Raw genomic sequence first — 23,501 nt, forward strand, 5'->3', positions numbered from 1 at the left:
ACTGTAAACTACCAATTGAATATCATGAAATTGTGGAGAAAAAGGGGTAAAAAAACAAAAATGTAAGCCCTTTATCTACTTTGCCAGATGATCTTGTGGATACCATTTTTGTATATCTCTCTGTGGAGTTTGAAGGAAGTTTCTTATTATCTTTAGCGGAATTGCTAACTAGCGTTAGCGCAATGATTGGGAGTCTATGGTAACCAACGCTAGTTAACATCGGCTTGCGAAACTACCTCTAACTTCCTTCCTACAGGATGCAGAGACATACAAATGGTATCCATTAATTAATCTGACTCTGGGGAAGTAGATAGAGGGGTTCATTGCCAAAATCCCGAAGTATCCCTTTAAAGCTATAGATCTTAAATGTAATTCTGTCCTGAATTGTGAGCCTAGACATGCTGGGTAGAAGTTTTAGTAAGAGGTTGGTGAGGTGATTCAATACTCTGAGTCAGTGCTGTGTGAAATGTTTGGTCTGTCTGTATTTGGTCTTTGGCAGTGCTCGGAGCCCTGACCCTGTGCTGGGTAAGCGGTAAGGTTGTGGGGTTGTATGTACCAAACTGGGTGGAACAGCAGAGACAGACTGCTTGGGAGAGAAACATCTCTCTTCAGTGCTGCTGTCAGATGGCCATTTCTTGCATAGCTCAGATTTTTCACAAGCTGCAGCTATTGGGAGAGAGGCCTTTTGGACAAAGCAGACGGAATGCTCTTGTCTTGTACTGGTTGCTCTCTTTTCTCCCTCGGTGGTGTGGCTTGATATCTCTAGTAAGAAGAGCTTACAAGCATGGAGAATGTCCTGGGAAATGCTCAGGATCAATGATTAAGCCTTGGGAATGGTGGCCCTGATCCGAACACTAATCCTACCTGTCATGCCAGCTCTTGTCCTTGGAAAGAAAACTCTCTTAATATTGACATGCACAGACAAAGTGAAAATTAATAATTTTGTCCATGGACATGACATCTCATTGCACCTTAGCATTTCTCTCTTCCACATTGTGGAAGCATAAGTACTGCAGCTGGAGAGCTTTAGCTTTTTGGAGCCGTTGTCATAGTTTCCTTTCTGCAGCAGTGTGAAGGAAATACATTAGAGGCCTTTGTCATTTGATTGGAATTGAGTATGAATTGATTCAGAATGAACATGAGCCTGTTTTCAATCCGAGAACATAATAATATTAAAACAAAAACATGAAAGTGTGTTTCTGTTAATGCACCACATCTCGCGTTAAGCCACAATAGGATTTTCTATTTTCATACATTAATTTCACCCGTAGAACATTACAGGCAGTGCTAAATGTACACTGTGTTTAACTTGGGTAAATGAGTATCAGCAGAGAGGGTCATCTAGCACATGAGGAGCACACAAGCCAGTGTTTAAATAAGGGGGAAAAAGTGCTCCAATATTCCTCCTGGAGAGGTCTCGCAGTGGCTCAGTCCCAGTGCTCTGCAGGCATGAATCATGATAGATAAGGAGATGGGGCTGAGATTATGTTTGAAGAGCCCCGGGCTCCATAAAGTAGCCTGGGTCTTGGTGCCCATGACAAAAGGCGAGTCAGGGTCTAAATATTGACTCACAAAGTACAGTTTTGGTTTTGCAGGCAAATTGTTCTAGCCATATTTTAAATATATATTAATTATATATTTTCAGAGAGATTTTTGTTAGAAATGAATTTTAAATTGTTCTGTCTGGAATGAGCCATCTGTATTGGCTTTCGTTCAAATACCTAGACCTTGGCTCACAAGAATATGAACTCATGCTTTGCTCAAACATAAATGATATGGATGTAATTAAAGCAACTGTGATATATACAGTTGAAGTCGGAAGTTTACATGCACTTAGGTTGGAGTCATTAAAACTCGTTTTTCAAACACTCCACAAATTTCTTGTTAACAAGCTATAGTTTTGGCAAGTCAGTTAGGACATCTACTTTGTGCATGACACAAGTCATTTTTCCAACAATTGTTTGCAGACAGATTATTTAACTTATAAATCACAATTCCAGTGTATCAGAAGTTTACATACACTAAATTGGCTGTGCCTTTAAACAGCTTGGAAAATTCCAGAAAATTATGTCATGGCTTTAGAAGCTTCTGATAGGCTAATTGACATCATTTGAGTCAATTGGAGGTGTACTTGTGGATGTATTTCAAGGCCTAACTTCAAACTCAGTGCCTCTTTGCTTGGCATCATGGGAAAATCAAAAGAAATTAGCCAAGACCTCAGAAAAAAACTGTAGACCTCCACAAGTTTGGTTCATCCTTGGGAGCAATTTCCAAATGCCTGAAGGTACCACGTTCATCTGTACAAACAATAGTACGCAAGTATAAACACCATGGGACAATGCAGCCGTCATACCTCTCAGAAAGGAGACACGTTCTGTCTCCTAGAGATGAACGTACTTTGGTGCGAAAAGTGCAAATCAATCCCAGAACAACAGCAAAGGACCTTGTGAAGATGCTGGAGGAAACAGGTACAAAGGTATCTATATCCACAGTAAAACGAGTCCTATATCGACATAACCGCCATAGAAAAGCCAGACTACGGTTTGCAACTGCACATGGAGACAAAGATCATACTTTTTGGAGAAATGTCCTCTGGTCTGATGAAACAAAAATAGAACTGTTTGATCATAATGACCATCGTTATGTTTGGAGGAAAAAGAGGGAGACCTGCAAGCCGAAGAACACCATCCCAACCGTGAAGCACGGGGATGGGAGCATCATGTTGTGGGGGTGCTTTGCTGCAGGAGGGACTGGTGCACTTCACAAAATTGATGGCATCATGAGGAGGGGAATTTATGTGGATATATTGAAGCAACATCAGTTAAACCTTGGTCGCAAATGGGTCTTCCAAATGGACAATGACTCCAAGCATACTTCCAAAGTTGTGGCAAAATGGCTTAAGGACAACAAAGTCAAGGTATTGGAGTGGCCATTACAAAGCCCTGACCTCAATCCTATAGAAGATTTATGGGCAGAACTGAAAAGGTGTGTGCGAACAAGGAGGCTTACAAACCTGACTCAGTTACACCAGCTCTGTCAGGAGGAATGGGCCAAAATTCACTTAACTTATTGTGGGAAGCTTGTGGAAGGCTACCCGAAACGTTTGACCCAAGTAAAACAATTTAAAGGCAATGCTACCAAATACGGATTCTTAAAGTGTTGATCCTAACTGACCTAAACAGGGAATTTTTACTAGGATTAAATGTCAGGAATTCTGAAAAACCGAGTTTAAATGTATTTGGCTAAGGTTTATGTAAAACTTCCGACTTCAACTGTATACACTACCGGTCAAAAGTTTTATAACACTTACTCATTCAAGGGTTTTTCTTTATTTTTGCTATTTTCTACATTGTAGAATAATAGTGAAGGCATCAAAACTATGAAATAACACATATGGAATCATGTAGTAGCCAAAAACAAATCAAAATATTTTTTACATGTGAGATTCTTCAAATAGCCACCTTTGCCTTGATGACCGCTTTGCACACACTTGACATTCTCTCAACCAGCTTCACCTGGAATACATTTCCAACAGTCTTGAAGGAGTTCCGTCATATGCTGAGCAATTGTTGGCTGCTTTGCGGCCCGACTCATCCCACTACATCTCAATTTGATTGAGGTTTGGGGGTTGTGGAGGCCAGATCATCTGATGCGGCACGCCATCACTCTCCTTCTTGGTAAAATAGCCCTTACACAGCCTGGAGGTGTGTTGGGTCATTGTCCTGTTGAAAAACAAATTATAGTCCCACTAAGCCCAAACCAGGTGGGATGGGGTATCACTGCAGAATGCTGTGGTAGCCATGCTGGTTAAGTGTGCCTTGAAATCTAAATAAATCACTGACAGTGTCACGAGCAAAGCACCCCCACACCATAACACCACCTCCTCCATGCTTCACAGTGGGATATACACATGCGGAGATCATCCGTTTACCCACACTGCATCTCAAAAAAACACAGCGGTTGGATCCAAAAATCTCCAATTTGCACTCCAGACCAAAGGTCAAATTTCCACTGGTCTAATGTCCATTGCTCATGTTTCTTGGCCCAAACAAGTCTCTTCTTCTTATTCTTGTCTTAACAGTTGATGTTCAACTGAACAGTTGATGTTGATATGTGTCTGTTACTTGAACTCTGTGAAGCATTTATTTGGAAACTCTAATGAGCTTATCCTCTGCAGCAGAGGTAACTCTGGATCATTCCTGTGGCGGTCCTTATGAGAGACAGTTTCATCATAGCGCTTGATGGTTTTTGCGACTGGACTTGAAGAAACTTTGTTGAAATTTCCCGTCTTAAAGTAATGATGTACTGTCGTTTCTCTTGGATTATTTGAGCTGTTCTTGCCATAATATGGAGTTAGCCCCCATACCTTGTCATAACACAACTGATTGACTCAAATGCATTAATAAGAAGGAAAGAAATTCCACAAATGAACTTTAAAAAAGGCACACCTGTTAATTGAATTGCATTCCACCTCATGAAGCTGGCTGAGAGAATGCCAAGAGAGTGCAAAGCTGTCATCAAGGCAAAGGGAGGCAATTTGAAGAATCTTAAATTTAAAATATATTTTGATTTGTTTAACACTTTTGGTTACAACATGATTCCATATGTGTCATGTCATAGTTTTGATGTCTTCACTATTATTCTACAATGTAGAAAATAGTAAAAATAAAGAAAAACTCTTGAATGAGTAGGTGTTATATACAGTAGGGCAAAAAAGTATTTAGTCAGCCACCAATTGTGCAAGTTCTCCCACTTAAAAATATGAGAGAGGCCTGTAGTTTTCATCATAGGTACACTTCAACTATGACAGACAAAATGAGAAAAAAAAATCCAGAAAATCACATTGTAGGAATTTTAACAAATTTATTTGCAAATTATGGTGGCAAATAAGTATTTGGTCAATAACAAAAGTTTATCTCAATACTTTGTTATATACCCTTTGTTGGCAATGACAGAGGTCAAATGTTTTCTGTATGTCTTCACAAGGTTTTCACACACTGTTGCTGGTATTTTGGCCCATTCCTCCATGGAGATCTCCTCTAGAGCAGTGATGTTTTGGGGCTGTTGTCATGTCATAGTTGAAGTGTACCTATGATGAAAATTACAGACGTCTCTCATATTTTTAAGTGGGAGAACTTGCACAATTGGTGGCTGACTAAATATTTTTTTGCCCCACTGTGTGTGTGTGTGTGTGTGTGTGTATGTATGTATGTATATATATATATATATATATATATTAGCATTCTATATATATATATATATACATTCCTAATTAGCATTCTAATGTAGAATTGTTAATGTGATAAAGTCACACTGCTCAATGCATTAGGGCTGCTTTGCACACGGTTCCACTCTTGCCATGCTCTCTCTATTCCCACTCTGACGAGCATTCAGAATGAGAGCTTGTCAATATGTAAGGGATGTCACTCTTCTCTCTGTTGTGCAATATGCCTGCAAGTTGTGCAGATTCTTTCATTAATGCCGGAGCGTTACAGTCTCTTGAAGAGCAATTACAAGGGATGTTTGTGTGTCAAAAAGAGTCTATTTGAACATATTATTCCTTTATTTCTAGACAACCGTGGAAGCCGTAGCTGTTCCCAGTAGATTACCACTTCCAATGTGTATGTTTTTTTTCCTTTTAAAAAGCGTTCTAAACTGTATTTGTTTTATGTTAAGGGGCTTAAGGGGCCCTCCAAGTGAAATATGGATTGGCGTTCTTGGAACAACTACCGAGTGAGTGACTGTACTGTAATCTCTCACATACTGTGGCCCTGCCCTCTGTTTCCTGAGTCAAATCAATACCAGAGCACCCGCTAAAGAGTTTCTGTCCAGGCTCATTAATTATAATTTGCTCTCCTTTCCACTTAATCTATTAGAGGCTCTTGATTCACACCCATTAATCTTTTCTCATTAATGTGTATTCTCTTCCCTCACTGAGACTCATGTTCCTCTGGTGTTTGCTTAATGACAGTCAGGTCTGGTCAGATCTGCCTCACTTGCTCTGCGGTTCATTCTGGTGAAATCACGATTTAGTCAACAGAGTTTATTTTGTCTTACGTTCAGATGAAAACTGAATGTTTGAGTGGTACAGACAACCTCGTAAGTTTGCTCCCACAGTGGGCGGTGTTAATTACTTACAACAAAAAGTATATTTATTTACCCAAACAGAAACTAAACATCATTGTACATGTCCTGGGGTCATTCACTGAGGATTTGATGGCAGAAAACAAATCCACAAATATGATTCTGCCAAAAGGCTTGGCTCCATTCTTGTGATCAGTTTCTCGTTTTAAAATGAACTGTGAGGTAAAAATTGTTGTTTCTATCTTGTAACAGTGCCCCATTTAGAAACCATTTAAAGGTGTAAAAGGGATGCTGGCACTAATTACATTTAAGTATTTTCTTCATCTGCAATTTTTAGGCATGGTCATCTGTACAAATGTACACTACAGTTATTCTGCATGTTGCTTTTGTGCACAACTGGCTTTAGTCCATGTCAAATTAGCTTCAAGGAGCATGTTTCTCCTCCGTTAGGCCCTAGTTACTGCCTACACATCCACGTTTGTGCTACAAAAGATATTCATTTTGGACGGATTCCTTACGATGATATCATAGCTTCTGATCATTATCAGAGAGCTGTGTTGCTGCACCTTTTACAGTCATATCAAGCTAGATAGGACCCTCCCCCTCCCAAACTCCAGCCCAGATATTGCCTCACTTGATTTGCTCGCCCACTCCCACAATGGTTTCTGAGTAGAGCGAAGAAGAGAAGAAACCTCTGTGTGGAAATCCACAACCAGAGTTTGCCTTTGAGAAAATAATTTATCTTTCTTAGAAATAAAGAATTCTGATTTGTACTGACTTTCCAATAGTGATGATACTTTCTTTGCAATGGTTGTTGACCAACGGTTGTTGACCCAGATGGTACTCGTCCTCCAATGGACCTATGCTTATGTTAACGTATTGGATGTTTTGCCATAAGCAATTGCAGTGTCTGCTATTTATAGGGTTTGGGTCATTTACATGGCTAATTATATGCGTGCACCTTGGATTTTGCAGCAGTCACTTCCAGTATAAGATGAAAGCGAGTGCTGGGAGCTATAGTAGTTTGCATTGCGTATGTTGTTGATTCAGCTGTGAGATACCATTGTATGTCTCATAACTGTTTATTTGGCCATGTATTGTGGTGTTTCTTATCTGTAGCTAGAGAGGTGATTGTTCCATTATTTCACAGAGCGAGGTCCTGCTTATTCTGCAGCTGGCTTGTGTTTCACTAGGCTCTATACAACACAATGGAGTACTCAGTTACTTGTTGAATTGTGTCACTGATCTCTTGATGAAATAATAGATAGCATAGATTCTTTCATCCCTCTGTTTCAAATTTAAAAAATTACTATCTGTAATCTTAAAAAAAAAAGCTGAATAATGGATCAAAACAAGTTAGAAACTGCTATTGAATTTGCATATACTCTCACATTGATACCATAGGATTTCATTGAATATATACCTCACATCAGTTCCATTCCATATACAGTGCCTTGCGAAAGTATTCGGCCCCCTTGAACTTTGCGACCTTTTGCTACATTTCAGGCTTCAAACATAAAGATATAAAACTGTATTTTTTTGTGAAGAATCAACAACAAGTGGGACAGAATCATGAAGTGGAATGACATTTATTGGATATTTCAAACTTTTTTAACAAATCAAAAACTGAAAAATTGGGCGTGCAAAATTATTCATCCCCCTTAAGTTAATACTTTGTAGCGCCACCTTTTGCTGCGATTACAGCTGTAAGTCGCTTGGGGTATGTCTCTATCAGTTTTGCACATCGAGAGACTGAAATTTTTTCCCATTCCTCCTTGCAAAACAGCTCGAGCTCAGTGAGGTTGGATGGAGAGCATTTGTGAACAGCAGTTTTCAGTTCTTTCCACAGATTCTCGATTGGATTCAGGTCTGGACTTTGACTTGGCCATTCTAACACCTGGATATGTTTATTTTTTAACCATTCCATTGTAGATTTTGCTTTATGTTTTGGATCATTGTCTTGTTGGAAGACAAATCTCCTTCCCAGTCTCAGGTCTTTTGCAGACTCCATCAGGTTTTCTTCCAGAATGGTCCTGTATTTGGCTCCATCCATCTTCCCATCAATTTTAACCATCTTCCCTGTCCCTGCTGAAGAAAAGCAGGCCCAAACCATGATGCTGCCACCACCATGTTTGACAGTGGGGATGGTGTGTTCAGCTGTGTTGCTTTTATGCCAAACATAACGTTTTGCATTGTTGCCAAAAAGTTCAATTTTGGTTTCATCTGACCAGAGCACCTTCTTCCACATGTTTGGTGTGTCTCCCAGGTGGCTTGTGGCAAACTTTAAACAATACTTTTGATGGATATCTTTAAGAAATGGCTTTCTTCTTGCCACTCTTCCATAAAGGCCAGATTTGTGATTGTTGTCCTATGGACAGAGTCTCCCACCTCAGCTGTAGATCTCTGCAGTTCATCCAGAGTGATCATGGGCCTCTTGGCTGTATCTCTGATCAGTCTTCTCCTTGTATGAGCTGAAAGTTTAGAGGGACGGCCAGGTCTTGGTAGATTTGCAGTGGTCTGATACTCCTTCCATTTCAATATTATCGCTTGCACAGTGCTCCTTGGGATGTTTAAAACTTGGGAAATCTTTTTGTATCCAAATCCGGCTTTAAACTTCTTCACAACAGTATCTCGGACCTGCCTGGTGTGTTCCTTGTTCTTCATGATGCTCTCTGCGCTTTTAACGGACCTCTGAGACTATCACAGTGCAGGTGCATTTATACGGAGACTTGATTACACACAGGTAGATTGTATTTATCATCATTAGTCATTTAGGTCAACATTGGATCATTCAGAGATCCTCACTGAACTTCTGGAGAGAGTTTGCTGCACTGAAAGTAAAGGGGCTGAATAATTTTGCACGCCCAATTTTTCAGTTTTTGATTTGTTAAAAAAGTTTGAAATATCCAATAAATGTCATTCCACTTCATGATTGTGTCCCACTTGTTGTTGATTCTTCACAAAAAAATACAGTTTTATATCTTTATGTTTGAAGCCTGAAATGTGGCAAAAGTTCGCAAAGTTCAAGGGGGCCGAATACTTTCGCAAGGCACTGTATGCATGGTGTGACATGCACTGTAATGGTCCTTCTCCTGATCAGCTCTGAGATGGTGTCATTGCCCTGTGCTTTCTTTCACTTTGTTTTAGAGCTGCTGCCACAGGAAATGACTCTGGGTGGGGGGTAAACCAGCCTTATGACTCATTCTTCTGTAAATCTACCATTAGAGTAAAACAAGGAAATTACATTTCACACAAATGTATATAGTACCACGAATACAGTACTATGAGTACATAGTTTTGCTTAGCCAGACATAGTATTCCCATATTGTCACTTTAAAAAAAGTAACTATCTTTTAGCAAAGTTGTTTACCCAACTGTAATGGCATGCTATTCCCACCTTAAACAGCAGTCACAGTACATTTGTTAAGTGAATTGCTCCTCATCCCAGGATACAAGGAGTTGACTTTGATATCGTCACTCACAGCAAGAATGAAAGGCTCATCAATTCTGAAATGGACATTTTATTTTGGTAAATGTGCAGGATAATTATCAGTCTATTAAAACTTCCCAGAGGGTTGGGAACACTTAACGTTGCATGCCGTAGCAAGCTATGCAGCTTTAAATGGTTGGAGATTTGGCAGATGCCTGTTGTTGTGGTGGCTCACAGTCCCATGATGGCTTTTGTCTCTGTGTGTCTCTCCAGGGAGTAGCTTTGTCAACTCCAGGGGCTCTCCGGGACTCCTGGGCACACCCAGCGGGAACGGCCTGGGGAAAGTCATGCCCACCAAGTCTCCACCGCCCCCTGGAGTGAACATGGGGATGGGAAACCGCAAGCCAGACCTGAGAGTGGTGATCCCCCCATCCAGCAAAGGCATGATGCCCCCACTGGTGAGTAGTCTACAGTCCCCACTCCTCACTGCACATGAGCAGACTGTAGGAACACTATGTATCTCTCAGTCCTAGGGCTGGCTTAGATTCTGGCTTAGAAGCATTCTCCTTTCCCCTCACATGTGTGCAACAGAGGGAGTTTAATTTTCCCTACACAGGATCGTGACGGTATCATTGTGGTATAGCGTGCCATGCTGGAAATGTTTTGGCGCAGGAGACAATGTCATGAGGATATCAGTGCCGTCTGAGGACCCCTTTCTTCCTGGTGGGACTGGTTGACGTGCAGCTTAGATTCACTTCCTCACTTCCAATCAGCAAGTGGCATTCGTTCTCATGCTGCATTTTTATTTGATCACCTACAGGAGCAAGATTCTGGACAGTGCCAAGAACACAAACAGCAGTATAGCTAGTTGGTCTATATTTCTGAGGCCCAGTCACTCAATTATTCATATTGAAATGATAGGCCCTCTCTAATTATTATAATGAAGGTGCAGAGCACCGGAGGCTCCACTAGACTGTCTCATCAATCTAAATGAGAAGAAAGAGAAAGAGGAAAAAAGTATTCCAAAATTGGCCAGTAATAGACTCTTTCCAACCTGCATGTTGCTGGAGCTCTCAGCAACGGGAGTTCCTCCAAGACACAGAGGCGTTGTTTGGATCAGGGGTGCCCGTAGCTTGGGCACCCGTGATCCATCCACCAGCCTGGAGCAGGAGATCAACATGTGTATGGTACTGTTACCATGCCAGCATCTGGAAGTGGTAGAGCTCCATACGTCACAAAGACAAAGCATTATTTTAGATATAACTGGTAGAATGGTTCAGACAGAGAGAATTTAGAAGGCCTGAATGTGTCAGTTGTATTGAGACGAAAGGGAGGGCCTGCTTTGCTTTGTCAGTGTAAACGCAACATTCCAGATAGGTTAAGGCTTTGGGGGCTGGCAGGTCTGCAGACAGCCTGTCATTAGGCCATAATGGTATTAAATTAATCACATCTCAGTGTGACAGAGTGGGGATGAAGGCTTAATCAGGGGCCCAGTGTGAGCCAGATAATATCTTGTCGCCCTTGTCGTGTCTTCCTGATGCTATTGATTGAGTGTGGTATTAAGACAGTCCTGGCCAGGGCACAGGGAAGTTGGAAGAGGGGCTTCCAGTTAGTCTCTTGTATAGCAGAACAGTAGCCCTCAGATACAGAGAGACCCCAGTAATCCCTAGGTGAAACAAACATGCACAATATGCAGGCTTAGTAATACTGTATCAATATATTACATTGACTGGTACCTCGTTGACTACTTTACATGAGCTACAAAGATTTGTTTTTTCATGAGTTGAACTAACTAGTCAGTTTTAGTTTCTTGAACACAGTTTTTTTAAAAGTGGAGAGCCTTCCAAATGAGTCACGTTAGAGCCTCAGGATTGATGAAGTAATTAGATTGACATAGTTATGTATTGATGCATGAGAGGTTAAGAACTTATTCAATGTGAGGTTAAGTCCAAGTCAAAGTGTGTTTGCTGACTTAAACTCTTCACCTTAGAGTTTATCCATTTCGGTTTTACATCAGTAACCTTCTGAGTAGCGAATAGTGGTGGATCCAAAATCATAGGTCAAACTCAGAAATGGTCACAAAAACAATGCTAAAGTGTTATAACATGGTCATTTAGCAGACTCTTCTATCCAAAGTATTTCAGGGAAGTTCATGAGTCCACAAAGAAATTGATTGACATTGCGTTTGACAAAGAGGGTTTTGCAAGGTAACATGAATAGCAGAGGACAGAGTGAATGTGTAAGTCTAGAGGTCAGGCACGTCTAGATGACTTTTAGTTGTGGAATACAATCAGGCAGTTAGGACTTTGGATTTCAACATTAAAAGGGTGACTGTAGAAGCCATCCTGACCTTCTCTTGTAACCCTGCCTCTCTTCTTCTCTTCTGTTGAGAGCAGTCAGAGGAAGAGGAAATGGATTTGGTGAGTTTTAAGAAATGCCTGAGAAAAATGGCTGAATGAGCAACAATAGAAAGAGGCATATAGATCAGTAACACGTGTTCAGTAGTGACAGCTGTACTTGAACTGTAGATTTGAATAACTTGAACTGGGTTTATTGAATTGATTTGATTGAATGCATTTTATTTTTATAAAGACTAAATTGAGAAATGAACAGTAGCATCAGTGTGTTACTGCATGTTTTAGGCCTGGCCTGTTAAAGATGCCTCAACCTGTCTAATGTGCTGTGTACCGCCACTCCCATGTGTTGTTCAGGGAATGCCAGACATCCTACTGGGTTTATGTGTGTTTCTGTTTGTTTGCGAGTGAGCACACAATGCACATATTCACAAGAACTATCAGACAGGTCCTACATCAATCTTGTGTCTGGTTACTTCAAGAAAGTAGTTTGGACAGACACCAAATATTATTTAGTCAAACGAAAGGTTTCGTAATATCACAAAAATTCCAAAGTAACTTCCCAAGAAGAGATTTCAGATCTTGGATTTATTTTTCTAATTGGGAGGGGCAGATTACTTCATTGTGGATTAAGTCTCTGAAGAAGTTTGTTTTTGATGATGTCACCTCGTTGGAGAGAATAGGAGCAGCAAATATTTATCAAACTGTCATGATGCAATATTGCCTCAAATGTAACCTACAGCTGCACTATATTACAAGGATATGCCTTATGTGTTTGCTACACTTATTGAGTAAAGGTGTCTCTTGATGTTATTCCCACCCAGATCCCAAACAGTACTGCTGCTCATGCTAAATGTAATTTTGCCTCTATCAGGTGCTAGCAAATACAGTGCATTCGGAAAGTATTCAGACCCCTTGACTCTTTCTACAATTTGTTATGTTACAGCCTTATTCTAAATTCTTTTTTTCTTAATAAATGTACACACAATACCCTATAATGACAAAGCAAAAACAGGTTTTTAGGAATGTTTGCAAATGTATAAAAAATGTCAAACAGAAATATTGCATTTACGTAAGTATTCAGACCCTTTACTCAGTGCTTTGTTGAAGCACCTTTGGCAGAGATTACAGCCTTGAGTCTTCTTGGGTATGACGCTGCAAGCTTGGCACAGCTGTATTTGGGTAGTTTCTCCCATTGTTCTCTGCAGATCCTCTAAAACTCTGTCAGGTTGGATTGGGAGCATCACTGCAGAGCTATTTTCAGGTCTCTCCAGAGATTTTCGATCGGGTTCAAGTCTGGGCTCTGGCTGGGACACTCAAGGACATTCAGAGACTTGTCCAGAAGCCACTGTGTTGTCTTGGCTGTGTGCCTAGGGTTGTTGTCCTGTTGGAAGGTGAACCTTCGCCCCAGTCTGAGGTCCTGAGCGCTCTGGACCATGTTTTCATCAAGGATCTCTCTGTACTTTGCTCCATTAATCTTCCCCTCGAACCTGATTAGTCTCCCAGTCCCTGCCTCTGAAAAACATCCCCACAGTATGATGCTACCACCACGATGCTTTACTGTATGGATGGTACCAGGTTTCCTCCAGATGCGACGCTTGTCATTCAGGCCAAAGAGTTCAATCTTGGTTTCATCAGAGCAGAGAATCTTTCCCTTTAGGTGCCTTTTGGCAAACTCCAAGCAGGCTGTCATGTGCCTTTTACTGAGGAGTGGCTTCCCTGGCCACTATATGATGAAGGCCACTGTGTTCTTGGGCACCTTCATTACTGTAGACATTTTTTGGTACCCTTCCCCAGATCTGTGTCTCGACACAATCCTGTCTCAGAACTCTACGGACAATTCCTTCGACCTCATTGCTAGATTTTTGCTCTTACATGCACTGTTACCTGTGGGACCTTATGTAGACAGGTGTATGCCTTTCTAAATCATGTCCAATCAAGTTAATATAGTACAGGTGGACTCCAAGTTGTAGAAACATCTCAAGGATGATCAATGGAAACAGGATGCACCTGAGCTCAATGTTGAGTCTCATAGCAAAAGGTCTGTTTTTTTTTATTTTGAATGCATTTGCAAAAATGTCAAAAACCTGTTTTCGCTTTATCATTATGGGATAGTGTGTGTAGATTGATGAAACATTTTTATTCAACCCATTTTAGAATAAGGCTGTAACGTAACAAAATGTGGAAAAAGGGAAGTCGTCTGAATACTTTCCGAATGCACTGTATGTCTCACTTTTAGATCAGAACGAACAAGTGTAGCATTCAAAGTTGATAGAGGTACATAATGGACAGAATGTTATAACCTCAGAAGATTTGAAAAAAAGCATGCATAGATCTATACATTGTGGGAAATGAGTTCAGTGTGAGTGTGTGGGCCTGGTGAGTGTAGTAGGCTGCCTCAGAGCTTTTGTGGTCCTGTTGCTGCCTTATGAAGGCACTGCGTTGTGTGTGACTGTATGCTTAGGACAGCATGCCAGCCACTGCAGCCAGGATTGCGGTTTTAAAAGGAGTTAGTAGTCGCTCCTGTATATTATCCAAATGTAGGACCCATCTCTTTTTGTATCAGGCTTAAGAAATCTGCCATCTGTAAACGACTTGAGTGCTGAAGAGCATTTGCCTTAGCTTGTAAGGAAAATTGAATATGAAAAAGATTGCATATCAGCACCAATCCCACTATTGTATATGGTAAAACGATATCATACTTCAAAACTATATTCCCTTATCCATAATCCCTACATTGAATAACTGTTAAGAGATTCATCCACAAACAACAGCCCTCTTCTCAATATTGGACAAACACATGCAATGTCTTTACTTAATGGGATTGAGTTTAATGCTTATTGTGCATATTGTCAAGCCGTTGTCATATAACAAGCCTCAATATGTTATCTGGATTGTGACATGAAGCTACAATGCCCCCTCTTGGTGGAAAGTAGTATCACAACACATTTGTCCACTGTCACAATAATAATGGTCTTTATCAAGTTACTACTTAAAAACATAAAATGTAATCTATAACAACTGACATTTTGTATAATGTGGGTTCACTACAGTAAGGCCTATAGGGCCATACTGTTGCTTTGTTCATTACATCTGTGTTTTCCTGGTTTTGTTTGCAGAACACCCAAAGGCTAAGCAGCTCCCAGTCCCAGCCACTGGCCACCCCAGTAGTGTCTGTCACCACCCCCAGCCTGCCCCCTCAAGGCCTGGTCTACTCAGGCATGCCCACCGCTTACAACACCGGTGAGTCTACCCCTCTGTCCCCTGCCACAGCTGCCTCAGCCCTGCCTGCCTGGCTGTTACTGATTGGTCTGGTCTCCTGTGGTGAGAGGTGTTGCTGCAGTAACAGTGGGAGGGGGATTGTGTGTAACTCACTGTTCTCTGGTGCTGTTGTTGCAGAGTACTCCCTGAGCAGTGCAGAGATCTCCTCCCTACAGGGCTTCGGCTCTCCAGGGCTCTCTCTGGGCTCCATGTCGGCATGGCAACAACATCAACTGGGCCAGGCAGCTCTCAGTTCTTTGGTGTGAGTAACACATTAGCAAACACACACACACATACACATTAAGAAACCCACACATGAATACACATTATAAACACATTCAAACTACATAGCTTGTGCTCCTTTAAATATCCCTTTTCCAACCACCACTCCAAGAACCTGATCTATGTCACTTTCCAAATGGCCACTGAGCCCGTGCTGTTTCTCTCACAGGGGTGGTGGTCACCTACCTCAGGGCTCCAACCTCTCCATCAACACCAGCCAAAACATCAATATCAAGTCAGAACCCATCTCCCCTCCTCGGGAGCGTGTCACCCCCTCTGGCTTCCACCAGCAGCAGCAACAGCAGCGGCATCAGCAGCATCAGGCGTCCAGCCGGCAGGACCTGGGCCGCTCGCCAGTGGACAGCCTCAGCTCCTCCTGCAGCTCATACGATGGCAGCGACCGCGAGGACCACCGGCCAGACTTCCACACCTCCTCCATGGGGCTGGGCAGACCCCCGGCCGGCACCGAGGACAACAGGGCAAGCCCTTCTGTCAAGCGCATGCGCATGGACACCTGGGTGACATAGAGCCACATGGTCAAGCCTCCAGTCACCAGCTAGTCAGATGGAGGGAGGGAGGGGGTAGACTTGGGGGAGAGATGGATGGGGTAGGAAAGGTCCTTATAGTTATCATTATAATATTATTATTTAACTCCATTTCATTTTGTAAGAAGGAGAATGGCAAATACAATTAAAGGACATATCTAAATTAAATACGTCTCACATGAATAAGAAGAGCATTCAAGTAGTTGGACTGAATTATGTACACAAACAGATGTTATCAGGTACTGGGTGCAATCAAGATTATGTTTGCAGGAGTCCAATGTTCAAAGAAAAAAAACAAATGAAACAATCTAGTTTATTGTAGTCACTGGTCTAGTCTGGCACTTACTTGTAGTTGCTGTTTTTGCTGTTGTGGTTGCAAGTTGCAAACAATCAAAGAAAGTCTGAGTGTTGCCTAGTGGCTGAGGGCCCCTGCTTGTGGCGTCCACTGTTAGAGCGCAAGTTTCCAACATGATGGTGTAACCGCATACACCTTTAATCTCATACAATGTTGACTCAATTTGTCTCTTCTATTAAGTTATTACATCAAATCGATGTGAAATCTCATTTTAAAACAAAATCGACCTCAGAGACACTACAACATAGTAATTTGAAAGAGGTAGAATTTATCTCGTGGGGTTTGAGACAGGAAAAGCTATCATGTATGGGAAGGACATGGCTCAGTCATGTGATTAGTTCTAAAAGAGAGGAAAAGTATATTGCAATAATAACATATTCATTTTATAATCTGATATGGGAAATTAAGATAATGGGAAATCGTCCAGTTGAACTGGTAGCATAGTAATAGTAAGAAATATTCTCATTGCTCCAACAATTCATTGGTAATGTAAGCCAAAGCTGTACTGTATGTTTATTTGTTATTTTGTAGCTATGTTTTCCTAGCAATTCTCTCAAAAACAACTGTTTATCTTAGTTATGTTTTTACTGTGCTCTGTTACATCCAATACGAAGACATGCAAGCCAGATCTTGAATCAATATCTAAAGCCATGAACACTTGATGTTCTGTTTGTAAAATTCTAAATTTGAGCCAAATGTTTTCTTTTGTTATGTAAATAGCAACTTTAATATTTATCACATTGGTGTTAAGTACGTATGTATTGTACCATCACCAGATTCAAGAAAAAGGTATATTTTTGTGGATTACTGCCATGTTTACCCAGCGAGATCCTTATTAAGTAGAGTATTCACTGGTTAATATTTACTATTTTGTTTATACTGTGCTTTCTTTCAAATTTTGTTATTACTGTTTTAAAATCAGTGGATTTATTTCCAGAGTAGTTTTTTGGGTCATTTTCCCTTTAATAGTGGTGAATATCTGTCCCTAGGAAATTGTAATAACAGTGCTGTGAGGTTAAAGTTCCTGTATACCGTATGTTGTGAAGGAAAATCGCAATGCTAAGGATAACATGGTTCCGTCTATTGTGTTAACTATTTACCTGCAGCTGCTGGATACTCTGCCAACTTTCAAACCCAAGGTCCCATCTCAGCATTGAAAAACCGTCCATTGTGATTGTGCTTAGCTCAATCGAAAGATATGCCATTTCATGAACCATGCCAATAAACCTATTTATGGTTAATTAAATTATCCATCGATAGATCACTCTGGTGAATTTTTTCACATTGAGTAAACTAAGTTACAAACGTTGTAAATATCATAGCCTAAATGTACATCTCAGTCATGATTATGTATAAAATGTATCCATTTTATAAATTGGCACAGTAAAATATCCTTTGTAAATGCCCCATCACTAGTAGGAAATGAATAATCCAGAAATCATGATGTCATAAACAGGGTGTAGTACTGGTGAGGGGAAACAGCCATTTTCTGTTTCATTGTTGTATGTTTGCCTGTGTGAGCATATCAGACCATGCAGAGGCATGTAGGTCATTGTCTGTTACAGGTGGCCCTGTTTTCATTATACCCAATCCTCACAGTGGCTAAGTGTCAGAGAATTCAGCAGCTAAAACGTAGTAGAGACAATGCAACTGAATTGACTTGATCTCACACTGCTGGATTGCACACATTTGTATGAGAATTGTGTTGTACAAAAGGAGTCTCTCTTTATATTTGCTATATTTTCCCTTGTGTGTTTCTTCTCCATGCCCACCTCCACCCCTTTTCATTTGATCCATAGCAGTTGGCCATAAGCCAATAGTGATCTATGTAGTTCACAACTCATACTCTGTCCAGATGGGACCCCAACAAAATGTGACTTGAAGGGTCCAGTCTACTATTAGATGTTATTGCAAGTCCCAGTACTTGAATGAAGATTTGCGGATATGATGAAGTAGGAACTATGTGCTTAGGGCCTACAGGGCCTGAGCAGATGAACATATGACTGTTAACCTTTAGTCCTTAAGTGCCACTGTGTGAGGGAGCTTGATAGGCAGTTGCACATCAATTTGAAATCATGTAAACCTTTTTGAACACATTGTTTTCCTCAGTCTTGATCAATTCAGAAATATTTTAGAGATGCATAAGAAACAACATAACTTATTAATATCAAATTTAACACTTCAGGTTACAGAATAGCAATAAAACCATTACACTATTCTTAAAAGGCAGTAGCAGTCTTTTTTTTAATAACTTCATCACACAATTACATGCACACTTTAGCACTTGATAGGATATCAGGGAATTTTTCTAGGTTCACTCTTTATATGCACGGTTAGAAAATAGCCTTATCCCAAAGAATTACTCATGTTATACATCAAGAAAAGCCTCACAAAGCTCCAAACTTGCACCCCTACAGCTAAAGAAGCTGGCATACATTACAGTACATAGACTGGATAATCTTGCCCACCCTGCACTCCCCTGAAATCAGATTCACACAAGGAATGTATTGAGAATGTAAAGGGATAGACTTGCTTTTTTGGTCTATGTGCTGTGTAAAAATATGCACAACTATTGAATGTGAAAGAACAGGATTTAAGGAGACAACAGAACTTTGTTTGAAGTACTTTCTTCACTTTGCTTTGCGAGAGTAAGCCTACAATGCTTTGCTTTATGGCTTTTACAAAACAGAACTATGTGTTTGGTAATTGTTGTAGTTAATAGTTCACTTAAAGAAGCTGTTTGCGGTTTGGATGCTCAAACCGTTTGGCGGCACAAGCTGGACTTTGTTGCCATGAATGAAACAAACTGTTTCAAAATCAAGAGAGAATTTTAAGTTAATCTGCATTTTATTTCCCTTGAATGTGTTGTTTTATCTTCATTATACAATAAATATTCTAGTGAACTTTTTATTGAATGACTAAGATACCAAGCTAGAGATTGTTGTACAAATTTGTATTCTACATTCACTAAAAGTAAAACTATTGGCTTTTACTGTGTATTTTAGGTTCTCTCACTCATCCTGTATAAAATGAAGTAAACAACTCTCTTACCTAGATTTTGTCCCCCTGTGAAGTCCCCAACAATAGAGACTGTCAGCTTTATTAAACACCTCAATGTATGCTTAAACACTAACTCTATGTGCCTTCATATGGGAGTGATGGAGAGGAAAGTGTCCTAATTATTTACAAGCATCATTTAATGTTCACAAAAGGTCAGCACAAGTTGGCTTTCATAATACAGAAGTGCAGGAAGTGCGTTTTCAGACCTAATAGTTCACATTGTCATTGATATTTTTGGAAAACCTTCATTCAGACACTACAGGCTATTAAACATTGAGTATACGACACCTTAAAAACACCTGCTTTTTCCATGACATAGACTGACCGGGTGACAGCTATGATTCCTTATTGATGTCACTTGTTAAATCCACTTCAAGGGGAGGAGATGGGTTAACGAAGGATTTGAGACAATTGAGAAATGGATTGTGGGTGTTTGCCATTCAGAGGGTGAATGGGCAAGACAAAATATTTAAGTGCCTTTGAACTGGGTATGGTAGCAGGTGCCAGGCGTACTGGTTTGTGACAAGAACTGCAAACATTGTAGTCACCATGGGCCAGCATCCCTGTGGAACGCTCAACACCTTGTACAGCATGCCCTGACAAATTGAGGCTGTTCCGAAGGCAAAGGTGGGGGTTCAACTCAATATTAGGAAGGTGTCCTAATGTTTCGTATACTCCGTGTACACACAGGCAGGAATGTTGAACTACAGTTGTGCAGTACCAATGCTTACTGGCAGGTGGATGTGAAAAATATTCTGGAACTCCTGCATAGCCTGACCATAATCAATACACTTTTTAGCCATCATATGCTAACATTAATACTACCAGTAAAATAGGAGGACCCTACTGTCAGTGTGTGTGAAGCATAAATAGTCAAACGGAATCAGGTGAAACATGCTGTTGTATATTTACAGGTTTTGGGCTAGAAGGTAAGCTGGATCCACAAGTATTTACAAGACATTGATTGACTCTGTCCTACGTAGACGTTCAAAATAATAATAATCGAAATAGCCAATAACTGAAGTTATGAGTGCCTCCAAACTAGGCAGATCGCCTATAACTGAACAGGTAGGCTATTTCATCAATAATATGTAATCCTATAATCAATATTTCTCTAAAGCCAATATACCAAATAGGCAATACATTTCACAATATCAGGCTATACCCTGTAAAATCACAAGCATTCAATGGATAAAGATATTAGGAAAACACCCCACAACATAGCATCTGATCAGTCCAAAATCAGTTCACAAACAATCTGAAAGGTGAGTAGCCCAAAGGCCGGCAGATGGCCATATTGAGTCGTTTCATCTTACCATCCAAAGTTAATGTTAGTAACTGGCTATAGATTCATATCCCCCGTGAACCGGTTCGTAAATTCAGCATTCTCCATTCAGGCTGCAAAGGCGTCGATTTCCTCCTTAATTCGATTTAATGGCGAGAAGGCAAAAGAAAACTTGGAAAATATGCATACATTTTTATGAAACACCATTTTCCACCACAGAGTACGAGTGTATAGGCAGCTGTATAAATTCCTTTTCGACGATAAGATGAAATTACTCAATATCACCATCTTCCAGCCTTTTGGCTAGAAAGTGAGTTGGCAGCAGGTCGGTGGTGTAAAGTGCTTAATTAAAAACACTTTAAAGTACTAAAGTATTTTACTTCACTACATTCCTATGGAAAATATTGTACTTTTTACTCCATACATTTTCCCTGACAAACAAAAGTATTGTTACATTTTGAATGCTTAGCAGGACCGGAAAATTGTGAAATTTACACACTTAAAATAAAAAATAAAATAAATATATAAATAAATATAGGACAAAACATAACGACGAGACAACACTACATAAAGAGAGACCTAAGACAACAACATAGCACGGCAGCAACACATGACAACACAGCATGGTAGCAACACAACATATCAACAATCAACAACATGGTAGCAACAGAAAATGGTAGCGGAACAAAACATAGTACACACATTATTGGGCATAGACAACAGCAAGAAGATAGAGACAACAATACATCAAACAAAGCAGCCACAACTGTCAGTAAGTGTCCATGATTGAGTCTTTGAATCAAGAAATTGAGATAAAACTGTCCAGTTTGAGTGTTTGTTGCAGCTCATTCCAGTTGCTAGCTGCCACAAACTGAAAAGTGCATGACGTGTCTCCTCTCTAACGCCCAGGAAGCTCAGATTCCAACTCCCATTCGAAAGCTCTGCAAGTGTTATGTCAAAATGCATTCGTTATTCTCCAAATATGATGTTTAGCTGAGCAACCATCTTAATTTATTACCGTTTGGCCAGTATGTACTTCCAAAAAAGGTATGAATAAAATGTACAAGCAATCTAAAAAATATATCTTCGGCACTTTCAATGTATTGCGCTGTTGTAGACTTCGGACGTAAGAGTGTAGAAGGCAACTCTAATGAGTGCATTTGGACCCTTGAATGGACCAATGGCACTTGAAAGTTCTGTGTTACAGGCCATCTTTCATGGGTCTACTAATCTCTGCCCTCAAACAGCGTATATACCTCTAGTGCTCCACTAGTGCATGTTTTTGGGGTTCAGTGTTCTGGGCCACTTGTGCATGGTACTGGAAGAGGTCCAGTGTGCATGTGTAAAGTAACCAGGAATGATTTGGGACTTTTTGAAATAGAGGGCAACAGACCACCTGCAACAGGGGCTTGCCCACTCTGGGCCCCAAGTCCTCAACTTTTAACTGGTTGCCAAGCTGGGGCTTCTTTCATGTGTGCCTGAGCTCTAAGACATTGGCAAATATTGAACAAGGCTTGGTCCAGACTCAAATGCATCGGTTGTCACAGAGTCACCGCTGTTATGCAGAGACGATCAGTGTGTGAGCATCGCTAGGCCTGTTGTATTAACATCCGTGTGTGGACAAAGCTATTGGTGATTCTCAGCAAACATAAATGCTCACTTTTGATGAGCTTAGGCTTTACCATGTTGCACTGTAAACAAACGGAGATGAATGAAAGAAACAGAGCCTGGATATGTTATCTACAGACAAGTGATGCAGTGATTGGATGTTAGTGTTGGAGATCAGTAGTAGTAGATCACAGCCATAGCCTGCATTCTTTACTCAGACTTCATGACTCAGAATCCATCTGTATCATATTGTTTGCCCAATATAAATATGAACATCAAAGCATTCCTGTGTATGTACTTTCCTCTTAATTTCTGTGGCTACAGAATGTAAAACTATTAGACATACTGTACAGTAACTCATCTTTTGGGACCTACTGTTCCTTTGTTTTGAAGCACTTCCATAACTTGAGGATTTCCGTGTCCACACTGTAGGCCTGTTTGTTTGCTCAACAAATGATCTCTATTTATTTAAAGTGGAGAATGATCGTCATTGTGCCTTTACCTTGTGCCTGTGAAGAATAGTAACGACTAGCCCAACAATTTACTCTTAAGGAGTGTAGGCGAGCCTACCATTACATCTTAAGATTGTTACGTTCCCTAATAAGAAACCCAAAATATCACTCCTCAACAGAAAAAGGTGACTAACAAATGAGCCACTGACAACCAGAAGGAAACAGGTGGGTTTTTAAAATGTGTTCTGAAAGTCATCCATGGGGGTTCCTCCTGACTGGGTGCTGGCAAAGCAACCTCGAGTAGGATCTTAAACACCCTGGATGCCCACTCGCTTTGCCGGATATCAGACAAACTAAAGGAAAAGAAAACCAACAACAGGTAAGGGAGTGCAAATGAAACAGGTGAGACAAGATAAAAAGGCTTGGTTTCACAACTTAGAGTGCTAAACAGCAGTCGTTCAACAGCTCTCATGCCAACTAGAGCATTGGGTCTGCAGCTCTTAAATATCACCTGTGCCAGCACCGGTGAAACTAACAACTGACTAACGAGGGGCCCGGTGCAACACATACTGACCAACGAAGATGGTGCACGTCCACACCCAAATATAACCAACCTCGAAATTGAAAGCCAAAGCCTGTAACAAGGTTCAAGGACCTTATGTTATTTTCAGAGGTAGACTTGTCTGGCAGCCAAAACAGCCATCTAAATGTGACTCGATTATCAATTGCAATATGGTTCTAGAAACATAAAGCCCTTTACTTTCATACCACTTCAAAATCATTTC

At 40.6% G+C, this 23,501-nt stretch overlaps 1 protein-coding gene across 5 annotated transcripts in view; it reads left to right on the top strand.

Moving 5' to 3' along the window:
• Nucleotides 1-19,438, top strand: part of mef2aa (myocyte enhancer factor 2aa) — an 87,209-nt gene extending 67,771 nt beyond the window's left edge. For 3 of the 5 annotated variants that reach the window (XM_090225398.1, XM_021598130.3, XM_021598137.3), the window contains exons 5-8: nucleotides 9,788-9,972; nucleotides 14,988-15,111; nucleotides 15,268-15,391; nucleotides 15,581-19,438. In XM_090225398.1, the coding sequence (XP_090081524.1) occupies nucleotides 9,788-9,972; nucleotides 14,988-15,111; nucleotides 15,268-15,391; nucleotides 15,581-15,938 (791 nt within the window). In that variant the 3' untranslated portion in view covers nucleotides 15,939-19,438. Of the gene's footprint in view, nucleotides 1-9,787; nucleotides 9,973-11,910; nucleotides 11,935-14,987; nucleotides 15,112-15,267; nucleotides 15,392-15,580 lie in introns of all 5 variants that reach the window. The other 2 variants (XM_021598107.3, XM_036975371.2) reach the window with 1 other exon arrangement.
• The last annotated feature ends 4,063 nt before the right edge of the window (nucleotides 19,439-23,501 follow it).

Source organism: Oncorhynchus mykiss, chromosome 1 (assembly GCF_057628025.1).
Source record: "Oncorhynchus mykiss isolate SJ-2025 chromosome 1, ASM5762802v1, whole genome shotgun sequence".
Classification (NCBI taxonomy): Eukaryota; Metazoa; Chordata; class Actinopteri; order Salmoniformes; family Salmonidae; genus Oncorhynchus; species Oncorhynchus mykiss.